This window comes from Lethenteron reissneri, chromosome 55, assembly GCF_015708825.2.
Source record: "Lethenteron reissneri isolate LAM-NWPU_2019-01 chromosome 55, ASM1570882v1, whole genome shotgun sequence".
Lineage (NCBI taxonomy): Eukaryota > Metazoa > Chordata > Hyperoartia > Petromyzontiformes > Petromyzontidae > Lethenteron > Lethenteron reissneri.
The window spans coordinates 6,622,988-6,647,259 of NC_083833.1; the positions used below are offsets into that span (position 1 = coordinate 6,622,988).

The window sequence follows — 24,272 nt, forward strand, 5'->3', positions numbered from 1 at the left end:
AGTAGCGGCCGGAACCGTCGCGTGAGAAAGTACCGGCCTCAACGCCGTGCGTAGTGAACCAGATGGCACTCGGCAGGATCTCGGAGGTAGCTCTGTAGTGTCCGCTTCCGTCGGCCATCCTCCAACACGGCGGCAGACCGCGCTACTCTGCGAGACTCCCAGCCTGGAGAGAAGAGGCCTGAATTACTACAAGCGCCAGATATTTACACCATTGGAACCTCATTTGCCAGTAAAAAATATGATAATTGTTTTTTTACCCTTCTATCTGGCAACAAAACTGACACCTTTTTTTACAAGCAGTCATGTTTGCATTGACCACAATACCTGCGGTCAGAATGCAAACAAAAAAAAACAACTCTGATAATGTATGCACTGTCCTTGAAATTGATTGGTCCACACCCGAGACGCCAAAAGGCGTCATCTGGTCCAACACCATGTGAGACTAGGCTCTAAGGAAAGCTGTCTCGGGTGTGGACCAATCAACTTCAAGGACAGTGCATACATTATCAGAGTTATGTTTTTGTTTGCATTATGACTGCAGGTATTGTGGTCCTTGGCAAACATGACTCCTTGTAAAAAAGGTGTCAGTTTTGTTGCCAGATAGAAGGGTAAAAAAGCAATTATCAAGCGCCAGATACACCGTGCAGTGTTGTTTCTGTGCAAAGTGCTGCTGCTGGTGATGCCTTCTTCCCCCATCACCTCCCGCCCGCCCGCCCGCCCCCCCATAGCCCCGTGCCCCCCCCCTCCCTCCCCATCCCCAATCCGTCGTGTCGTCCAAAACTCCCGACATCCGTGCCGCATACAAATCAGACTATGACAGACAGGGCTGGAGGTGTATTTATATATATATTTATATTTTTGAAAATGTATTTTCATTCTTTTATATTTCTCGCATACCATTAAAATCGCGCGCGGGTACGTGCATGTCTGCCCGTGTACGCGTGTCATCTCGTGCAAATTGAATTTGAATGCACGGTCTTGTCGGTGATGGTGTATTGCGGTGAGCAGTTTGTCTTAATATAGCAATCTCAAAGAAAGCAGGTGCCGATTTGAGACTGAGTCAACCTAGGGGGAAGCCCGGGGCCGGATTCACGCTCACGCAGCTTTGTACTGGGGGAGCGTGCATGTAACGTCATCTCCTTCACCGTAGTCTTCGTAACAGGCGCTCGCTAACAGGCCCGTCCTCAACGGCTGATGTTTACAAATATTACTGCGCTGTACATCTACCGTGTAAGGGTGAGAGCATATGTAAGCTAAGCTCGGTTTCTGCGCGTCCACATTTCATACGTATGCTTTATACCTCGAATTAAAGCTTTCGTGACTGCAGGGATTCATCTTCTTGGGATTCATCTTCTTGGTTCTTTCGGAAAAGTCACGTAGAATGGAAGTAATACAATAATAAAAATAAAAATAATTATTCATTATATATTATTATATTAAAATAATAAAAATAAAACATAATAATTATTAATTATCATGTTTCATTTTTATTATTTTATTACTTCCCTTCTACGTGACTAAGAAGATGCTTTATACCGTCGGCCTGTGTGGCTTTTCCACGCGAATGTTACAAACTCGCAGCTGCTTAAGCAAGGCGCACTGTGGATCAGTTTCGACTGTCTGGATCTCGTCAGCATTGACTGGCTTCACGACTTAAGGAGGTGACCGCGAGCGAGAGTCGTAAATTACAATGATGTTCGAGATGGTTTAGACAGCTGGAATTTGCCTAGTCTCTGCTTATAGCTCAGAGGTCGCAAACGGGTTTTGATTCCTTACTTGTACCCGGCCGCACCAGGGTCGCAAACGGGTACCCGTACCCGGCCGTACCCGTACCCTACCCATACCCGGCTGGGTAGGGGTAGAGTACGGGTATCGGGTACCTGATTGCGACCTCTGGGATGAAGCCATGTTGCAGGCGCGGGTGGGTTGATTCTTGGAACTTGAATTGTGAGAAGAGACAAGACGTTGGGAAATAAGTGACAAACAGTTACTCACCAGTGACTCACGGTCTACCCGTACCCGTACCCGGCCGCACCAGGGTCGCAAACGGGTAGCCGGGTATCGGGTAGGGTACGGGTATCAGGTACCCGGTTGCGATCTCTGTTATAGCTACACAAGTTTTACATTTTCGGCCCTCCCAGCACAGAATAGAGTCTTTTTTTCTTATCTAGATTGAAAACTGATTTCTTTAGAACTGCTTTTTGTGTTTAGTTTTTTGTCCTTCCCCCAGCACCTCCAATTAGCACGGTTGGCTACGTACGGTCCGAAAGAAGTTCAAAACACGCCAATTCGTTACCCACAACATTCACAATTGTAAATGCTGTGGGTAAACTCTCCAGCACCACGTTGTGCTGAACTAGTAACCAATTGGCAGGTTTTGTTTCCGTGACAAACCTCAGTCCTTGGCTGTGTCGGGTGGTGGCGGGTTTAACGACATTTATATTTACGTGATCTAACCCGCAAAAAAACTCTCCATTGTGGATAATATTGGTCTCGGAAGCCTACGACGTGTTAAACTGACGTAGACTTGTTTAAAGAGAAAACAAAAACTCACTCTTCATTAAACAGAATCTTGTTCGGGACCCAATTCATTCCCACAAAATCTAAAAACAGACATTAGGGAATTCAATAATTGGTGATTTTTGACAAAAAAAGGCCGAGAGAATGTTTGAATGCATTAAACAAATAAATCGGAGTGATCATGTTTAGCGACAGTAGAGGGTAAATATAACCAAATAATTAGATAGATAATTAAATTTGTTCACGTCAATGCCGAGTTGTGTTTATTGTCATTTTAACGTGGCTCTCTCTGCGAGCTCGGCCCAAAGCGTTGGCAGCGGGGCGAGCGTGAGGCCCGCTGAGAGTGTTCTGAGCCGTGGATTCAATCTTGTGTCAAAAAGGCATCGTAACATTAATAATTATCGCCATCAATAATTTAATCTCATGGCGGGACCCCGGGGGGTCCCGAATAAACGGAAGTAAAAGTCTTATTTTCTTGGTTCTTTCGGTAAAGTCACGTAGAATGGAAAGCATAAAATAATAACAATAAAACAATAAAATAAAAATAAGAAAAAGAAAGCATAATAAAATAAAATAAAAAATATTATTATTTATTATGTTTTATTTGTAATTAAAATAAAACATAATAAAGTAAAAAAAAACTTTTTTTTATTATGTTTTATTTTTTTATTTCCCTTTTACATGACTTTACCGAAAGAACCAAGAAGATGAATCCCTGCAGTCACGAAAGCTTTAAATCGAAATTAAAAAATCTTAATTTATTTATTTTTGGCGACTCCGTATCGTGTCCAAGCGCAGCAGCGAGGACGAATGTGCAGATGAAACAAAACTTTGAAACTTTGATTAGCGCATCGTGTAGAGCTCGTTGAGAGGAATAGACCGCCGTGTCGTTCGCCTTCAACAGACATAGAATGACGTCGCAACGCAGTTTATGAGAGTGCCTGGGGCTGATGGGACCCCAGGGTCCCGTCATAAGGTTCAATTATCATAATAGTTGTCATCTTTAATTATAATTATCTTAATCGATAATTATAATGATCAAAAGTTATCACGGTAATAAATATCGTCATCAATAATTCTACTAATTATCGTCATCAATAATTATCAAAATAATTATCATAAATATCGCCATCAATAATTCTACTAATTATCGTCATCAATAATCATCAAAATAATTATCATAAATATCGCCATCAATAATTCTACTGATTATCGTCATCAATAATTATCAAAATAATTATCATAAATATCGCCATCAATAATTCTACTAAATATCGTCATCAATAATTATCAAAATAATTATCATAAATATCGCCATCAATAATTATACTAATTATCGTCATCAATAATTATCAAAATAATTATCATAAATATCGCCATCAATAATTATACTAATTATCGTCATCAATAATTATCAAAATAATTATCATAAATATCGCCATCAATAATTATACTAATTATCGTCATCAATAATTATCAAAATAATTATCATAAATATCGCCATCAATAATTATACTAATTATCGTCGTGATGGTGTTCTTCAGTGTCCTGCCTGTAACTATCATTCATCATCAGCATCATCATAGGAGCGTCCAGAGAAAACCATCGAGTGTGAGGGAGAAACGTCAATCACTGTGCAGATTGAACATGTGGAGTAATAAGAATATTTTTTTCGGTAAAGTCGCGACGTTTCGGAGGCAACACAAGCTTCCGTCTTCAGGTGGAACCGTCCCAGACGGAAGCTTGTGTTGCCTCCGAAACGTCGCGATTTAATTTTTTTTCACCCCGTGGTGCCCTTATAAAACTCAACGTTTAACCTACTCAAGCCGGCTTGTGCCCGCTCTCACAATCGGGCATATTTGCGGAATGCACCACGCCGCCGTTGACTCTGGCCATTGACCGAGCAACCCAACGTTCCTACCAGCTCCCTCCGCAGAAATGTGTTCTAAAGTGCCGAGTCCTCATTTTGCTCAACCGCTTTCTCCTGGCGACCCACAGTGTCGGCACATCCCGGACGCTCACGGTGAAGGGAGTGTCGCATCATCTGTGTGCGCGCTTATCCACCAACCCTCGCTGTTGCTTACGCAGTGCTGGACTACAGGCAGACACGTGCAGCAGCTCAGCCACCACCACTGCCCGGATATCATCACCATCATCATCACTCTGATCTTCACGACGTTTCGGCCACAACGCAAGCAACCGTCCTCAGGTGGAGAACAGGTCTGTCGAGAAGACAGAGTCTGAATGATACGCCCCAGGCTTGGAGCGACTATTTAAGCTGGGATGGAGGGGCGAAGAGCGCCTTGACAAAATAATTTGCATATCAAGAGGAATTTAGCATATTTATATTTTTATTATTTTATTATTTGCATCCTACGTGACTTTACCGAAAGAACCAAGAAGATGAATCCCTGCAGTCACGAAAGCTTTAAATCGAAATATTACTCTGATCGTTATGATCATCGGGCACAGCGTGGGGAGGCCCTCATTCAGCAGTGGATTTACAACGATCCGAGCACACGCGAGATGTGTTCCATTGGACCCGGTACCAAAACGGTGTCGAGATGTTAACTACCTCGCCTGGTATGCAGGAGGTCGTAGGTTCGATTCCGACCCTGACCCCTGGAGTTTGCGTGTTTCTCTCCCCGTGGTCGCGTGGATTTTTCTCCCGCTCCTCCGGTTTTTCCACTCCACATTTAGAATCAACATCAAGCGTTTAGAGTATTTGGCTGTTATAAATTTCCACGCGATAAGCCACTTTGTTGAGCTGTCATTTGTGGCCAAATTTTAGCTAATCGGGGGGTGCGCTAGGAAGGACAACAAACTAAACGCTAAAAACAGTTCTTAACGGGTTTTCAATCGAGATTTAAAAGTGCATAGCTCCAGCGGCTTCTCAATATCGGAAGAGCGTTCCAGACGGCCGCAGATGCGCGTCTTATGTCGCTACATAGCTGAGTGGGCCCTGCCTGGTCAAGAAACAAAAATGCTTTAAAGTTTAGTTTGGTTTTAAGAGTGAACGTGAACGCTTGCAAGCCCCCCTCCTCTCCCCCCGAGCTTCAAGACTGTCCCCCGTCCGTAACAGTTCAGCGGTGCCTTTCTCCTGCGGTCGGAGGAGGGGGGGGGGTAACGGCATGTCGCTGCCGTCGGCCGCAGGTTACGATAACATTTTTGTAGCGCCGCGTCATTGACTGCAAGCGATTGGGTGTCAGACTCGGGCATCGCAGCGCCGTGATGAGTGGAGGGGGGGGGGGCAGTAGTTCAGCAGTGGATAGACCAAGGTTTATGATCGTGATGATGATGGGTGTGATGAGGCTTTCATCTTGCATTAGATAGACCTCAGCTGCTGATGATAATGGTGATGTGGAGGGCTTTATTAAACAGTGGATAGACCAAGGTTGATGATGATCGTGATGATGGGTGTGATCAAGCCTTCATCCAGCGTTATATCGACTCTGGCTGATGATGATAATGGTGATGTGGAGGGCTTCATTAAGCAGTGGATAGACCATGGTTGATGATGATCGTGATAATGAGTGTGAGCAGCGCCTTCATCCAGCGTTAGATCGACTCTGGCTGATGATGATGGTGATGTGGAGGGCTTCATTAAGCAGTGAATAGACCACGGTTGATGAGAATAAAGAGCAAACATTCATCCAGCAGTCGATAGAACGGGGCTGATGAGCAGGAGGAGGCCGTCAGCGATTGGATGATTGAGGTACCTTCATTCAGCAGGGATAGGCTGACCACGGATGATTGATGATGAGGGTCAGTGTGCGCGTTGACTCATACTCAATCGAGTACCTGGTGTGGTGTGTAAACATCACCACTGGGGAGACAAAGGCGGCCGGGCGTGTTTACTGGCCACCCAGAACCCCCTCGCATGCCACAGTGCCGGCCTTCATAGGTGCTGCTCGTTGACAGCACTTGCCCCAACAGTCCAGTTCAGGCTATACGGGGGATCTTTGTCTGTGAGTGGGTCTGTGTAATATTACAAAGACAAAGGTTCTCCCACCGACCCCCACCGCGCCGTGTAGCCTGCTCAGTCGACAGGGCAAGGTGCTGTCAGCCGGCATTCTATGAAGACATTGACATTGTACATGATGCGGGTGTTACGCCTGTGCGCTTGTGCGTGCATTCTCCATTGCACGCACAGATCACACGTGTGTCTCGGCATATGTGCAGCGCACGTGTGTTCTGTATGTATGTATGCGCACGTGGTCTTTTCGGCGTGGGGGAGCGGTGGCGCAGCGGTTAACGCGCCGCGCTACGAACCCGGCGCCCTCGAGTTTCCGATTCGCGGTCAACACCAGTGACGAGTAATCTGAACCGGTCCTGGGCCTCCCTTTAGGTCGACTCAGCCTCGAATGAGTACCCTGGTGCGGTGTGGTAGACAATCGAGTCGAGGGGGACAAAGGCTGACAGGCGTGGCGCGAACCATACCAACCAACCCACCCCGTGCGCCGTGTCGGCCTTCATAGGTGCTCGCTAACAGCACTCGCCACAGCAGCCTGTCCAAGGCTAATCGGTCAGACGGGGACATCTGCCTTTGATCTGTCTTCTCACTCGTCACCTACCGGTGCGTACGTGCGCGTTACACCGCGCACACGTCTGTCAGTGCCGTGCATGCGCGGAGTCGACAAGATGATTTGGTGGTGGGTGGATGGGTGGCTGGCGGTGGGGGTGTGGGGTGGGGGGGATTGGGCAGAATTTTTTTTTGTCTTATGGCAGCAGAGGCGGAGGAATTGGGGACAGAGTAAACACGCGGCACACCACATGTAAGCCGTGGCCTGGGATTATAGCCATATTTAGGCAGCGCGGTGCACCACTGCTACAGCTATTTAAGGCTCTCTCGCGTTTCTCTCTTCCCAGCACCAGGGCGCAGGAACCGCCAAGCTCTGGCGTTAACAATAACCGCATGCTCCCGGCCCCCCCCCCCTCCTCATCCTTCGCTCGCTTCACTCGCTCGCCATGCAAGGCAGTCGTACGTGCGTGCGTGCTTCCAGCTTCGTGTGTCACGGGTGTGCGCGCGCACGCGTGGCTTGGTGGTGCTGGTGGTGATGTGTGGTGTGTGGTGATGTGTGGTGTGGTGCGGGGGGGGGCGGTGGGCTTTGCCGCACACCGCTGCGCCTCGAAAGCTACCGGGCACCCCCTCCCGAGTTCGATGGCTGCTCGCGGCGAACGCCGGCGATGAATGCGATACGATGGGGGGGTCCTACCCGGAGGTCGACTTGCGCTGTGGTGCCCGTAAAACATCAGCGCTCGGGGAGACAAAGGCGGCTGAGCTGCGGTGTCGGCCACCCACTCGCGTCCCGTCGTGTGCCGTGCCGGCCTTCACAGACGCTTGCTAACAGCACTTGCCCCTCGTCAGTTAAAGGCTATACGGGGGTTGGGGGAGGGGATGGAATCTGTGTATTTTGATTATTTTGTGTCAGTGGGTGTGTCATGATACAATGACAAAGATCCCGAAAAAAACAATGAGGCTGCACAGACTGTTGGGTCAAGTTGCTGGTGGCTGGTACGGTAGCGGGACGTATTTTATACACACCGGACCAGGCACAGCACTCGTTCGAGGCTGAGTCGACCTAGGTGAAGCCCAGGGACCGGTCTGGCCATTCACCGCTGGCGTTGGCCGTCAGCGTGAAATGTGCCCAGATCCCACCAGGTTCATCTTCCTGGTTCTTTCGGTAAAGTCACGTAGAATGGAAATAATAAAATAACAAAATAATACATAATAAAATAATTCTCACGATCAGGTCTGTCGGGGAGACAGCGTCTGAACATGCATACATACATTCAGACGCTGTCTCCCCGACAGACCTGTTCTCCACCTGAGGACGGCTGCTTGCGTTGTGGCCGAAACGTCGTGAGAATTATTTTATTATGTTTTATTTTATTATCTTATTATTTCCATTCTACGTGACTTTACCGAAAGAACCAAGAAGATGAATCCCTGCAGTCACAAAAGCTTTAAATCGAAATCCCACCAGGTTCGTTAGTGCAATGTGTGCCACCGCAGTGGTACGCACACATACGACTGTACTAATGATACTATAACAGCATAACAGCAATACTAATAAACACGTTCCTTCGGAGTGGGCAGGTAGGAACTTGGTTGGGCAGCGCATTCGTGCACGACAGACAAAAATGCACGACAGACAGACAAATAATCCCTGGTGGGCAGTGTGGAACCTGTTGTTCCTACCTGTATAATGCCATCTTATCAAACCGCAAACGCCTCATTGAGCCTTTGCTACTCGTTCTCGCTATGAATGTATGCATGTTGAAATTTTTTCGAACCTTACGGAACCAACCATGCTAATCAGAGGGGTCGGTAGGCTCCTGCACATTGGGATGTTTGACGCATTCCCTTTGTAAATGATCACTGTTTCGTTGCTTTATTTTGGTGATTTCTAAAAGTTTACTGGTTTGGCCACGTTTGTTTGTTGTAGTACGGAGTAAGACTGATGGCCTTAATCTAAGTTGTCTTGTTGTTGTTGTTTGACTTGCATCCCACTGGGATTTTTGCACACAGCGTTGGTGTACGGTGTTTTTTTCTGCAAAATTTTGCTGTCTTTTCTTGGATTTTCTGTTTGCACTTAGTCACATATTCACTTTAAGATGTTTTCTTGTTCATGTTTTTGTTTGTTGCGGTTGCACCCGATTCAAGAGCCGAATGGCTCACAGGGCTATACCTAATAAATGAGCTTGAACTTGATACAGCCACCACGCGTATGGAGATGAGTTAGTGAACCCACTGCCTTTCTGCTCTGCACGCAAGCCCAGCCGGGTTGGGGAGTCTTGCAGCTCTTCACGTGACCCACCAACGCTTGCCTCCACAGAGCTGGATCACAGCAGCGTGTCGTCATCTTGCTCACGTGGGTTTTTCTTTCTTCTTCGGGGGCCACTTCTAGGTTGACTTAGCCTTAAACGAGTGACTTAGTGCGTATGGCATGGATCAACAGCGGCAAGGGTAGCTGCCGCAGTGATGAGGTAAGTCAGAATCAGAATGTTTAGACTAAAAACTAGAAAAGGAATAATATTTTACCAGGTAAGGCCCACTGAGATATACAGTATAGCTCTTTCTCAGAAGCGACCTGGCCTCAAATGATGCCTCAACGAAGGGGCGTATCTCCACGTGTAAATTCATAGCAGACAGATTATCTGAACGTATGTAGATTGTACATGTGGAGGGAAAAAAACGGAGAACCTGGAGAAAAATCCACGCGACCACGGTGAGAGCATGCAAACTCCAAATAGTCAGGCGTCATTATCGAGATCGAACCCAAGACCTCCTGTACGCCTAGCGAGGTAGTTAACATCTCTTCACAAGCGGCAGCCCTTTAATAGCCGCTCGCTAATGCTGCTCTCTGTCTCTGGTTCACCACGTGTCAATCATCCGATGCACGTCGCATTGCAGTAACCTCCTTGACAGTTGGGTTGAATTGAGTTTAAATTTTTTTTTGAAATTTTATCAAATAGACGTATCATTATAATTAGCATGCTGTTACCATGACGACGAGGCTCAACGCCATCAGCTCGCGGCATGCGGGGAACCCACGGTTTAATCGCGACGGGGGTTAAATCTCGCTCCACATCTTCCTCCACCGGCCAATGTGAGCGTGGGGAACGGGGTAGGGAGGAGGGCGGATAACAACGGGGGCGCTGGCGGTTGTTGTTGTTGTTGGTGGTGGTGGTGCTCAGCCCATGGCGTAAATATCACGCCGTTAGCAACGGCCCGTCCTGAACGAAGGCAGACGCGCGCACGCGGACAGCCATATATGGCCGTCTCAGCAGTAAAAAAAAACTAAGAATAAACCGACCGTGAAAAATGAGAAATCCTACGGCAGAAATCACCTCCCTGCCCCCCCTCTCCTCCTCCTCGTGCCGCTTGCTTTCTGGAGGCTCGCGCGGCCCGCGTGGAACGAGGAACGTGGTTGTGACCTCCCCATGTGCCCCACGTTCACAAACTTTACTTAGCAGTTAGAGCGATGTCGTGAACCTTGCGTGGTGATTATTATTATAAATGTGTTGCACTTGTAGGTTTAAAGCCTCTGGATTCATCTTCTTGGTTCTTTCGGTAAAGTCACGTAGAATGGAAATAATAAAACTTAAACGTAATAATAATAATAAAAATAAAACATAAAAAATATTTAAATAGAAATTTAGCCTCTGGATTTTTCTCGCTTCACGATGAGTGAACATTATCATGTGTTGCATTGTAGGTTTAAAGCCTCTGGATTTATCTTCTTGGTTCTTTCGGTAAAGTCACGTAGAATGGATATAATAAAACTAAAACGTAATAATAATAATACAAATAAAACATAATAAAAAATATTTAAATCGAAATTTAGCCTCTGGATTTCTCTCGCTTCACGATGAGTGAAATTTTTCAAACCCATCCCCATCACAGGGGGCTCCTCTTTGCAGAGCAGTCTTGAGACCCGGGAGAGGCTTCCCTCGGGATAATGAATGGAACAAACTTCCAATCAGTGGCGGCTCCTGCAAAATCTCTCAGGGGGGGCAAATGTCTGGATGATTGATAAGGATAAGGTCCACCCATGCAATGGATAAATTAACAGCTTAAGCATGTAAAGGCAACTTCACTTCTTTAATATTAATGAAAAATAAAGTAACTCTTACAATACATCTTGTTTGTTTCTATACTCACTATTGAAACAAACCACTAGGTGGCGACAAATTATATTGTTGGATGAAACGTGCTTACGTATGATGACGTAAGCACGTATGATGACGTAAGCACGTTAGGGCGAGCCCTCCCGGAAGCCATAGAGAATGCATTGGAGCGCCCCCCGGTCGAAAAAAAACATCTTTGAATGTAAGTCTATGGGGCCACTCGGGGCGATTCTCAGCTGGAGTGGAATCGCCCAAAAAGAGGCGGTACTCCACAGAACGTAGCATGACGCTGATTTGACTATATCCAGAGGCTGCAGTGATGGCTAGCGTGACTCTGTGGTTCAATGACATTGGTGGTGCGTCGCCCAATCGCCCTAATGAAGAAACCGCCCCTGCTTCCAATGCGCATAAACCAATCATCTTCACCGACTTGCTTCCATTCCTGCCTTAAAACAACCACCCCCATCCCCTCATCTCCCCTCGCCCTTCCTCCTGCTGCTACCTGCTACTCCCTACCCACACCTCACCAGCTGTTAGCGAGTAGCACCGATGAAGAACTGCACAGACGCTGTCTCCCCGAAAGACCTGGTCTGCACCTGAGGACGGCTGCTTGCGTTGTGGCCGAAACGTCGTGATAATTATTTTATTATGTTTTATTTTTATTATTTTATTATTTCCCTTCGACGTGACTTTACCGAAAGAACCAAGAAGAAGAAGACACACACGGGGGGGGGGGGGGGGGGGGTGAGGGGTGGTGGCCAGAACCACGCCCGGCCACCTTTGTTTCACCGAGTGTCGATGAGGCTGAGTCGACCTAGAGGAGGCCCAGGACCGATTCAGGTTATCGTCACCGGCGTTGGCCGTGAGCGGGAATCGAACTCGGGTCGTCGGGTTCGTAGCGCAAGCACGATTACCACTGCACTACCGCTCCACCCATCCACCCACATGCACACACACACTAGCTCACACACGCGCACACTCGCTCACACACGCACACACACCCACACGCTCGCGCGTTCGCTGTGGGGAGCGGATGACTCGTGCTGAGCGATGTTTACGGCGAGCCGAGGAGTGGATTCCTCGTGGCGGAGGCTCTGAGTTTGCAGAAGCACCCCCCCCCCCCTCTCCGACCCCCCCGCCCCCCACCACTCTTGCGAACTCTGCCAGGTATTGTGGTCTGTTCTTCCCACTCTGGCCAGATGTACAGCATGGGAAGAGGCGAGGGGGGTGGGGGGGGGTACCCACACTTCACCCCACCACGTGCAACGCACTGCCGATCCGCCGAACTTCGGTGCGGCCGTTTCTCCTGGAGGCAGCCGGGGTATGGCATTTGAGAATCGTGGTGTAATATGAGAATATATCCGGCTCACTGACGTATCACAACTTGTCATGGTGATTTGCTCTGCCGGTCCTGGTTTACAGCCAATGGGGGGAAGCCTGGGGGCATGGCCCTGACGTGATGGAAGGGTGACAGCTATGGAGATTGGGTCTGCTGGCTTTGGCCTCAGCCAATGGGGAAATGAGTCAGGGGCGTGGTCCCGGGAGCTGACGAGGGAGCCTGGAAGATTCGATGCAGGCTAACGAGGATTGGCTGAAGCGTACCACGTGACCCGGGTATTAAATAGGGGTAGAGAGGAAGGGTCAGAACGAGAACGAAGTAGCTGCAACCCAAAGTGAATAAAAGACGGATTCCAGAAGTCGTCTCAAAGAGCTTTATTACAGTAGGATTGAATCGGCGTCCCCTGGATTGTAAGTCTCGTGTGATGACCGTAGACAGCCCGGCAGGAATACCTTGAAGCCCGGCGGTGGTGGCTACCCTGCTGCACGTCGGCTGCCCACGATCCAAAACTGCGGAGGCCGCGATGGGGGTTGGTGCATCACACACAGATGTTGCGAAACTGCCTTGCCGTGGGGCGTCACGGAGATGCCCCGTGCCCTGGCTCTGCCAGCAGATGGCAGTACAGCAGAGCGTGCGCACTCCGCCTGTTCCGTCTGTACGGGATAGAGTGTTCCACCCTCGCACGCGTGTTTTTTTGGCTCCTCTCCAGGTGCCCAGGTGTCTTTTTTTCCCTTTCTCCCATGATTTGGCTGATAGCACGTGAATATTAATTCTAGATTTGAAGCTTTCGTGACTGCAATGATTCATATTCTTAGGTTTTTTCGGTAAAGTCACGTAGGTAAAAAAAAAGATACGGGTTTCTTGGAATTTCTCTCACTTGATACAGCTATCATGCTGTGGCTGTTTCACCTGAAGACGGAAGCTTGTGTTGCCTCCGAAACGTCGTGATTTTTATTTTATTTTTAATTTACTTTTATTAATTACAATTTTTTTACCTACGTGACTTTACCGAATAAACCTAAGAATATAGCACGTGAATATGTAGAGGACCGCAGAGCTTGGTGCAATCACCACCTGGCTGCTGTTTTCCCCGCTCGTCTGTGGTTGCTCCTCGCGCCTCTAAGTCGTCTTCTCTCTTTCTCTCTTCGAAGGCGAGCGAATGCTGTGCAGCGGTGACGCCGTTGCAAATTGAACTCGTTGTAATTACCAAGATGCTTGTCCTGCCTGTGGCTCTGTCTGCCCGTCACGGCGGCGCACTCTGCGAGTCATTTTCATCGCACGGGGTTGAAGTTTTGAGGCTCGTTATAATGAGAAGGGAACTTGATCCCGTGGCGCTGATGCCGATGAGCAAGGCTAAATCTGGCACCTTTAACCTCGGATTTTGTAGTGTTTTTTATACACATATATACAATATTCACGACCAAATCCTGTGTTTCATCAAGATAATTTGATGGACTTTGTTTCATAACTCTTCTCACTCACGTGATGGAAGTTTTGCTTTTTTTAGTTCAGTCTCGGATACAAAAAATTGTCCAAGTAATAAGAATCCACGAGTTGCGTGTCGGTCACAAATCGCGTCGTGGGGTCGCGAGTGGGCGGACCGGGCGGAGGTTTATGGGACTTGAACTGTGGATCGTCACACGCATTTCCTTCGTTCTGATTCAACCCCGGCGGCGCGCGGCGGTTCTCTTTGGGGTCAGGGACTTGAACTGTGGATCGTCACACGCATTTCCCTCGTTCTGATTCAACCCCGGCGGTGCGCGGCGGTTCTCTTTGGGGTCAGGGACTTGAACTGTGGATCGTCACACGCGACGCTTCCTCCGGCGCGGTCCACGCTGGCTGCTATGCAAACGCAGATTGCGTTTACTTTTGTTGTCCGCCATCTCCCCCCTCCCCCCGCTCACACCGGCACCTCCGATGTATCCCGGTTTCCCACGGCACGCGTGCGAGAGGAGTTCAACGTACGGCGTGGGCCCCCGGCCTTCGTCCACTCGTGGGTTTACACGAGGGGGGTCGTCCGTCGTACATTGACACGGGCATTAGCGCGGCGCGACTCCGACGCCATTGCCGGCGATTGATCGGTGTTTGAATGGCAGCACAGTGGGGGTGGGGGGGGGCCACCGTCAGGCGAGTGAGACATTCTATGCCCGGCATCACCATCCACCCCCCACCCCCCTCTCTCAACGTCCCATCGGATATCCACAAACGACGCGCCGGGGATGTTCACCTCCTTGCAGTTCAACGGTCAAACGAATTAGTGAGCCCTAAGGCGGGTTGAGTTAAGGATGGGTCGGCTCTGCTCGTGCCAATCGTGCGCTCCCTCCCCACCCCACACCCTGCCAACAGGGAATCGGCAAGCGGACACTCAAATCGCTTAATCGTCCGAATTTTTACTGACCAAAATGTTTCAGACCCTAAGACATTTATTTGGACCCCAATCTCATATCGCTCAGCTGCGAGTGGTAGAGGTGGGTGAGCAGACATCCTGCCCCCCCCCCCCACACGACCAACCCCATCCCTGGTTCCCCCAGCTCTCCCACCGCTCCGCTGCCCAAATCTCCGGCGAGGAATTATTACACGCGCGCTCGATTTGACATCACCGGCCGCGATTTGATATATTTTTTTTCTTCCACTCCCTGCCGTTTTCCATTTGGCAGACGTGCGCCGTCGGTTGTCCTCTACAATCTGTTTGTGCTTCTCTCGTCAGTCTCCCGTGTCCGCCCCGTCTTGTCTGTGCCGCAGTTCTTGTTTACGTGCGCTCGCAAAGAGCACTGGCGCCGCGGTTAGCGCACGGCACTCTGAAGCCGGGAATTCCTGGATTTGATTCCCTGCAGCAGGAGCAGCAGCAGCATCGCCAGATCATTAGTTTCTTGCCCGGGTGAAGACATGCACTGCTATTCTTAGACGCAGATTCCACACATTTCATTCTCTATATATTTAATTCTGCCTGTGATCGAGTGCGTGTGTGGGGAGCGGCAGTGGAGCGGGCAGTTAGCGCGCTGCGCTACGAGCCCGGCGACCAGCGTTTGATTCCCGCGCACGGCCAGCATCGGTGACGAATATCTGAACCAGTGTTGGGCCTCCTCTAGGTGGACTCAGCCTAAAATGAGTACCTGGTGCGGCGTGGTGTTGGCCACCCACCCCCTCGTGTGCCGTGCCGGCCTTTATAGGTGCTCGCTAACAGCACTGACCCCTACAGCCTATTAAGGCTATACGGGGGATCTTTATCTTTATATATGTTAAATATATCATATTTATATAAGCGGGGAGCGATAGTGTAGTGGTTAGCCCACTACGCTAGGAACCCGGATGACCAGAGTTCGATTCACGGTCTCGGCAACCAACGCCGGCGACGACGATTATTCGTTACCGGTCCAGTGCCTCCGCCTAGGCCAGTGCAGCCTCAAATGAGTACCAGTGGCACTGTGTGCGCGTGCAGACCTCGCCACGTACTTGGCCCAAATGTCTGTTCAGCCTTTACGGTTGGGGGGTGGGGGTGTGGAGGATCTTTGGTCTTTGTCATTTAGCTGTGCCACTTGTAGGGCAAAAAACAAATCGCATTTGGTGATGGGGATACTGCGGCGTTAGCAGTGGTGCACGTGCACAGGGAACTAAATAATCCAACACGCCCGTCGGCAACGCCACGGTCCTGAACATATAAATATATAAATATGTTATCGGCGACGTTTCAGGCAATGGCCCTACTTCATAGCACGCGTGTTGCGCGGTGTTGTTGGCGGGTGAGTCGAGCGAGAAGGAGGTTCTTCCCTGTCAGGTCGTATTTTATATGTCCGGCTTGGATTGTGCGCCGATCAGTTTTAATAACTCATCCAATTTTCTTCACAATTCCATTTCACGTCCCCCTCTCTCTCTCTGCCCGCGTGTGCTCGCAAGGGCTCGTCGCACTCTCCGTGATGTTTGACGATGAGCGACGCATTACCCATCCCATGGCCTTGGCCCACCTCGTCTGTCTCATCCGCTTCCACGTCCCCTCCTCTCGTCATCTTAGAATCTCAATCTTCTCTTTCTCTCTCTCGCTGTCCTTCCTTCTCCGCGTGCCCGATCGCGTGCTCGGTTCTTCTCCCACCTTGCACCCCTCCACTGGAATCAACTTCCCCTGCCCATAGACTCAACACTGAGACCCATAGACTCAACACTGAGACCCATAGACTCAACACTGCCCATAGACTCAACACTGCCCATAGACTCAGCACTGCCCATAGACTCAACACTGCCCATAGACTCAACACTGCCCATAGACTCAGCACTGCCCATAGACTCAGCACTGCCCATAGACTCAGCACTGCCCATAGACTCAGCACTGCCCATAGACTCAACACTGCCCATAGACTCAGCACTGCCCATAGACTCAGCACTGCCCATAGACTCAACACTGCCCATAGACTCAGCGCGGCCCATAGACTCAACATTGCCCATAGATTCAACACTGCCCATAGACTCAGCACTGCCCATAGACTCAACACTGCCCATAGACTCAGCACTGCCCATAGACTCAACACTGCCCATAGACTCAGCACTGCCCATAGACTCAACACTGCCCATAGACTCAGCACTGCCCATAGACTCAACACTGCCCATAGACTCAACACTGCCCATAGACTCAGCACTGCCCATAGACTCAGCACTGCCCATAGACTCAGCACTGCCCATAGACTCAGCACTGCCCATAGACTCAGCACTGCCCATAGACTCAGCACTGCCCATAGACTCAGCACTGCCCATAGACTCAGCACTGCCCATAGACTCAACACTGCCCATAGACTCAGCACTGCCCATAGACTCAACACTGCCCATAGACTCAGCACTGCCCATAGACTCAACACTGCCCATAGACTCAGCACTGCCCATAGACTCAGCACTGCCCATAGACTCAGCACTGCCCATAGACTCAACACTGCCCATAGACTCAGCACTGCCCATAGACTCAACACTGCCCATAGACTCAACACTGCCCATAGACTCAGCACTGCCCATAGACTCAGCACTGCCCATAGACTCAACACTGCCCATAGACTCAGCACTGCCCATAGACTCAGCACTGCCCATAGACTCAGCACTGCCCATAGACTCAGCACTGCCCATAGACTCAGCACTGCCCATAGACTCAACACTGCCCATAGACTCAGCGCGGCCCATAGACTCAACATTGCCCATAGATTCAACACTGCCCATAGACTCAGCACTGCCCATAGACTCAACACTGCCCATAGACTCAGCACTGCCCATAGACTCAACACTGCCCATAGACTCAGCACTGCCCATAGACTCAGCACTGCCCATAGACTCAACACTGCCCATAGACTCAGCACTGCCCATAGACTCAACACTGCCCATAGACTCAACACTGCCCATAGACTCAACACTGCCCATAGACTCAGCACTGCCCATAGACTCAGCACTGCCCATAGACTCAGCACTGCACCATAGATTCAACACTGCCCATAGACTCAGCACTGCCCATAGACTCAACACTGCCCATAGACTCAGCACTGCCCATAGACTCAACACTGCCCATAGACTCAGCACTGCCCATAGACTCAGCACTGCCCATAGACTCAACACTGCCCATAGACTCAGCACTGCCCATAGACTCAACACTGCCCATAGACTCAACACTGCCCATAGACTCAACACTGCCCATAGACTCAACACTGCCCATAGACTCAGCACTGCCCATAGACTCAGCACTGCCCATAGACTCAGCACTGCACCATAGATTCAACACTGCCCATAGACTCAACACTGCCCCTGTACATTAATCAGTCCCCCTCCTCTTCAAGCCTCACCTCTCCTCCATCGCCCATTCTCTTCCTCTTCCCTCGCCCCTCCACTTCTTCCCGTCTCTCCCCCACCCTTCCGTGACCCCCCAAGCACCCCTCTATCGCTGTCACTCATTGCTCAATCATTGTACGGCCGTCCCTGCCAGCGACATAATTCCATTCTGTCGCCGTTGTGCAAGCTACGTCAAGCGCCTTGATTTAAGGCACTCTACAAATTAGTTTAGATTATCCGATGCTAATGAAATAACAGCAAGCAATTTGTCTCGTGCACGTATTCTTCTAACCACGTACAAAATAAAATAAAAATGTCTTACACATCCCAGTGCAGAATTTCAGCAGCATTGAATCAGGACGAGCAAACATCCTGGACCGTTTTTGACCCACGGTGGCTCATGAGCATCAGAGTGAGGTTTGCTCGAATCGTTATTATTTTAACATTTCATACAAAGAGTTCTATTTCGATTTAAAGCTTTCGTGACTGCAGGGATTCATCTTCTTGGTTCTTTCGGTAAAGTCACGTAGAAGGGAAATAATAAAAATAATAAAATAAAACATAATAAAACAATTCTCACGACGTTTCGTGCTTGCGTTGTGGCCGAAACGTCGCGATAATTATTTTATTATGTTTTATTTTTATTATTTTATTTTTTCCCTTCTACGTGACTTTACCGAAAGAACCAAGAAGACAAAGAGTTCTGCCTGTACGGCTTCGAGATTATTGCGTATATCGCATTAAGACCCTATATAAATATACAAATGACTCGTAAAGTATTATATTACCGTCTCTGATTCACTCGTGCTGCGTTCCCTCTCGACTTGATGTCTGTTGCAAATCTGCGATTCCGTGGCGTCGGGCATCACGTTGAGTTGTCATGAGCCGAATCAAAATACATTAAACCTCACCGGGAGGGGGTGGGGGGGAGTCTTGGTGAAGCTGGGAACAGATTTAAATTAATGTGTTATTTCTCCATCTCTCCTATTGTTCAAGCCTGCATACTTTACTACGCGTCTCTTAGTACTCATTGCCATGTAATTTTTTTCTCTAACCCCTCCCTCTCTCTGCCTTCGCCCCCTCTGTCTATTTAAGGCCACCCCACAGAGACGATCACCCCTCTCTGTACCTGTGTTACTCTCTCTATGTATCTTGCTGATATCTGTGTGCTTATATGTCTGTCTATAGTTTTCTGGTTAGATTGTTTGTTGCTATTTCATTTATACCTGATGATGATTGCTTGTGTTGCAATCGAAACGTCGTATGCTATTATTTAATTTATTATTTTATCTTTATACGTGACTTTACCGAAAGAACCAAAGAATAATTCCTGCAGTCACGAAAGCTCCAAAATTAAGATGGGAACAGAGAGTTCCGGCAATGCCATCAGCGTGGGTTGAAATAAAAATGAATCGCAAGTCCCGGCTTCTGCGACGCAACGCCTCTTGCCGACTTGGGTTCTTGTCTGCACAAAGGGGATATTGCTTTATTTTGATGTTTATTTTTTTTAATTTTTTTACGCTCCGTAGAGAACCCGTCGCTCCTGCAGCGGAACGCAAGAGACGGGGGGCTGCTGTCGTTGTGTTTAATCGCCTCTCACAGTCCTCGCGAGATGCCAAGATAATATAAAGTGGAAACGTAACATGTACCGTGAGGGTATCATCATTATTGTAATTAAAAAATTTCCTCCCCCAGGATGTAAAAAATATTCTGGATAAATAATTGCGTTCATAGGGGCACACGCTAACAACAGTAACCGTGAGGGGAGTTTTAAATGAACCGTGGTCAGTCTCCTGTGTTAGTTACTCTCACGTATCTGGTGTGGCTATTATCGTTATTGTTAAACGTTTTCTGAACGTCTCATTCCACAGTTTCAACTCAGTCTTTGTTTGCCTCATGGAACATCCCGTTCAGCCAGTTACCCAGCTAGCTTCGGTGGAGAGGAGTCCAGCCAGCAGCCAGCCAGGAAAGTTGAGGCGCAGATTTCGTTTTAACAGTCGTACCGTTTGCAATACATACCCAGGTCACGAATGGATGCTACATTTTTACTTTATTTTCTTGGTTCTTTCGGTAAAGTCACGTAGAAGGGAAATAATAAAAATAAAACATAATAAAATACAATTCTCACGACGTTTCGGCCACAACGCAAGCAGCCGTCCTCAGGTGAGGAACAGGTCTGTCGGAAAGACAGCATCTGAATGAGCGTCTTTCTGACAGACCTGTTCTTCCCTTGAGGACGGCTGCTTGCGTTGTGGCCGAAACGTCGTGAGAATTGTATTTTATTATGTTTTTTTATTATTATTTTATTATTTCCCTTCTGTGACTTTATCGAAAGAACCAAGAAGATGAATCCCTGCAGTCACGAAAGCTTAAAATCGAAATTTAACTTTATTTTTATTCATTTTACCAGGTAATGCCCACTGAGCTATGTAGCTCTTTTTCAGGAGTGACGTGGCCGCAAAGAAGTGGCTTATCGCGTGGACCTTTCCAGCAGCCAACTTCTCTGATCCACGATGTTGATTCGCGTCTTTCCTTTGCTTCAAGGCAAGATGCGAAACTCGCTCTCAAATTCACGCAAGATGATGACGATGATGGTGGTGATGATGATGATGGTGATTGTGGTGATGATGATAATGATTGTGGTTATGATGGTGATTGTGGTGATGATGATGGTGATTGTGTGTGAAGATGATGGTGATTGTGGTGAAGATGATGATGGTGATTGTGGTGATGATGATGGCGATGATGATGATGGTGATTGTTGTGAAGATGATGGTGATTGTGGTGATGATGATGGTAAATGTGGTGAATATGATGATGGTGATTGTGGTGATGATGATGGTGATTGTGGTGATGTTGATGGTGATTGTGGTGATGATGATGGTGATTGTGGTGAAGATGATGATGGTGATTGTGGTGATGATGATGGTGATGATGATGATGATGGTGATTGTGGTGATGATGATGGTGATTGTGGTGATGATGATGGTGATTGTGGTGAAGATGATGATGGTAAATGTGGTGAAGATGATGATGGTGATTGTGGTGATGTTGATGGTGATTGTGGTGGTGATGATGATGGTGATTGTGGTGATGATGATGGTGATTGTGGTGAAGATGATGGTGATTGTGGTGATGATGATGGTGATTGTGGTGATGATGATGGTGATTGTGGTGATGATGATGATGGTGATTGTGGTGATGATGATGGTGATTGTGGTGAAGATGATGGTGATTGTGGTGATGATGATGGTGATTGTGGTGATGATGATAGTGATTGTGGTGATGATGATGATGATGGTGATTGTGGTGATGATGATGGTGATTGTGGTGGTGATGAAGATGATGATGGTGATTGTGGTGATGATGATGATGATGATTGTGGTGAAGATGATGATGGTGATTGTGATGAAGATGATGATGGTGATTGTGATGAAGATGATGATGATGGTGATTGTGGTGATGATGATGATGATGGTGATTGTGGTGATGATGATGATGATGGTGATTGTGGTGATGAAGATGATGATGGTGATTGTGGTGATGATGATGGTGATTGTGGTGATGATGATGATGATTGTGGTGAAGATGATGATGATGATTGTCGTGAGCGGAACTATAGCGGTGCAAGTGAGACGCGATGTCTTGGTCTCTTGGGTTCTCACCCGGTGAACGCTAAAAACCGAGCCGGTCGTCCACCGGGAGGCGGCGGTGGTTTGGCTTCGCCGCACGTGGCTCGTGATCGGGCACCGTGGAGACGACCGAGGGTTGGTGGATCACCGCACGGACGGCGCTAAGAGCTTCTAGATTTGAAGCTTTCGTGACTGCAAGGATTCATATTCTTAGGTTTTTTCGGTAAAAGTCACGTAGGTAAAAAATTAAAATTAATAAAAAATAAATTAAAATGAAATTAAAATCACGACGTTTCGAAGGCAACACGAGCTTCTGTCTTCAGGTGGAACCGTCACAGCACGATAGCTGTATCACTTGATATCACTTGATACAGCTATCGTGCTGTGACGGTTCCACCTGAAGACGGCCATCCTCGGAGGTCGACCGGAGGTCGGATGGCCTCATCATCGCTCGTCTTATGGCCGCGGACACTCACACGGGCCCCCCCCCACTCCCCCCCCCACTCCCCCCCCCACTCCCCCCCCCACTCCCCCCCCCCACTTCCCCCCCACTCCCCCCCCCCAACTCGCTAATTGTCTATTAGCGATTCCCAAGCGGACGGCCGACTTTTGACAGAAATTAGGATGGCTTTTGAAATGCCTCCGTGACCGCCATTGCTGCTGCTGGTGCTGGTGATGATGAGGATGGACTGTGCTGCTTGATACCTGCTGCTGCTGCTAATGATGATGGTTGGTACTCTGCATTGGTGATAATTTTGGAATTGTGTGTTTTTGTAACTTGCTGACCACCGCCCCCCCCGCCCCCCCCCCCCCCCCCCCCCCCCCCCCCCCACTGGACATCTGTGATAAAATAGCTTCATAGATCATCGGATTCCTCCTCCTGCTTTCTAAAAAAAAGATTCTGATTCTGAATTTTAATTAAACGGGAAGGTTTACCCCCCCCACCCCCCACCACGCTCTTGTTTATGTACCCACTTGCATGGTAATGTAGTTGACTGTTTAATTGTGTGTGTGTTTGTCCGTGTTTACGCTTCTATTTATTTATTGTGCGTGTGTGCGCGAGTGTGTGGGGAGCTGTGGCGGTAATCATAGCGGTGAGCACTACGAACCCGGCCAACCGATTATTATTCCCGCTTATGGCCAACACCAGTGACGATTATCTGTACCCCTAGGTCGACTCAGTCTTAAATGAGTACCTAGGCGCGGTGTGTAAACATCGCCACCTGGGGAGACAAAGGCGGCCCGGGCGTAGGTGTTGGCCCCCCACCCCCTCGTGTGCCGTGCCGACCTTCATAGGTGCTCACTAACAGCACTTGCCCCTACAGTCTGTTAAGGCTATACGGGGGATCTTCGTCATTGGAGTGGTGGTGCAGCGAACAGCGCGTCGCCCTGCGAACCCGGCAGCCCGAGTTCGATTCTCGTTCACCGCACCGGTTCTCGGCCTCTCTTAGGTCGAATCGGCCTTGAACGAGTACCTTGCGCAATGCGCATTGCACATCACCACCGGGGAGACAAAGGCGGCCGGGCGTGTTGCTGGCCAGGCCGCCACCGCACATGACGTCGCGAGCCTCCGTCATCGGTGCTACTCCCGGAGCACCACTTGCCCCCCGACAGCGCGTTGAAGGCTACGCGGGGGTCCTTTGTCTTTTGTGTGTGTGCAAGCAGCACGCCGCCGAGCTGGAGAAAAAGCAAAACGAGACGGAGAACCGGAAGCTGCTGGGGACCGTCATCCAGTACGGCAACGTCGTGCAGGTGGGGGTGGGGGGGGGGCACGGGGTCATGGGGTCATCGGAGTGGTGGGGTGGTGGGGGGACGGGGGGAGCACAACATTGGTCACTGCTAAATTAATTTTGGGCGGTTGTTAAACGTTGATCCTCCTGCGAGCGACGACGTCGAGATCCAGTCCGTGACTGTCGGGCTTTCTCCGCTCGACCTCGATCGGCACTCTTGTCCAGGGTTTACAAACGCCGCAGTATTAATCAGGGCGGCCGCTCAATTCAAACCAGTGCACCTGTGTTTGTCTGGAACGCTCTTCCTACCGACATTCGGAAGCCACCGGGAGCTCTGCGCTTTTAGATAATTTCTTGAGAAACTGCTTCTCGGCGTTCACGTTCGCTGTCCTTCCCCCGCGCCTCTCTGATTGGCACGGCTGGCTGCGTACACACGCACGTACGGAGCAGGACCAGGGAGGTCACGAGCAGCCGTGCGACGATTCCATTATCAGAGATCATTGCCTTGGGACGGCCTCCCTCTGATCGCTTGTGGCGTGAGGTCCCCGTGGGGGGTTCAAGGAATTGTATTTTCGTTGAGGCCTGCGGTACGGAAAACCTGGTCGGGTTGCTCCAGCGGTCGAG

The 24,272-nt window shown here is 49.1% G+C and overlaps 1 protein-coding gene across 4 annotated transcripts in view; it reads left to right on the forward strand.

Annotated features, from left to right (window-relative positions):
* Positions 1-24,272, forward strand: part of LOC133356815 (inositol 1,4,5-trisphosphate receptor type 1-like) — a 434,548-nt gene that overhangs the window by 54,013 nt on the left and 356,263 nt on the right. For all 4 annotated transcript variants that reach the window (XM_061574522.1, XM_061574523.1, XM_061574519.1 and 1 more), the window contains exon 4: positions 23,584-23,670. In XM_061574522.1, the coding sequence (XP_061430506.1) occupies positions 23,584-23,670 (87 nt within the window). The remainder of the gene's footprint in view (positions 1-23,583; positions 23,671-24,272) is intronic.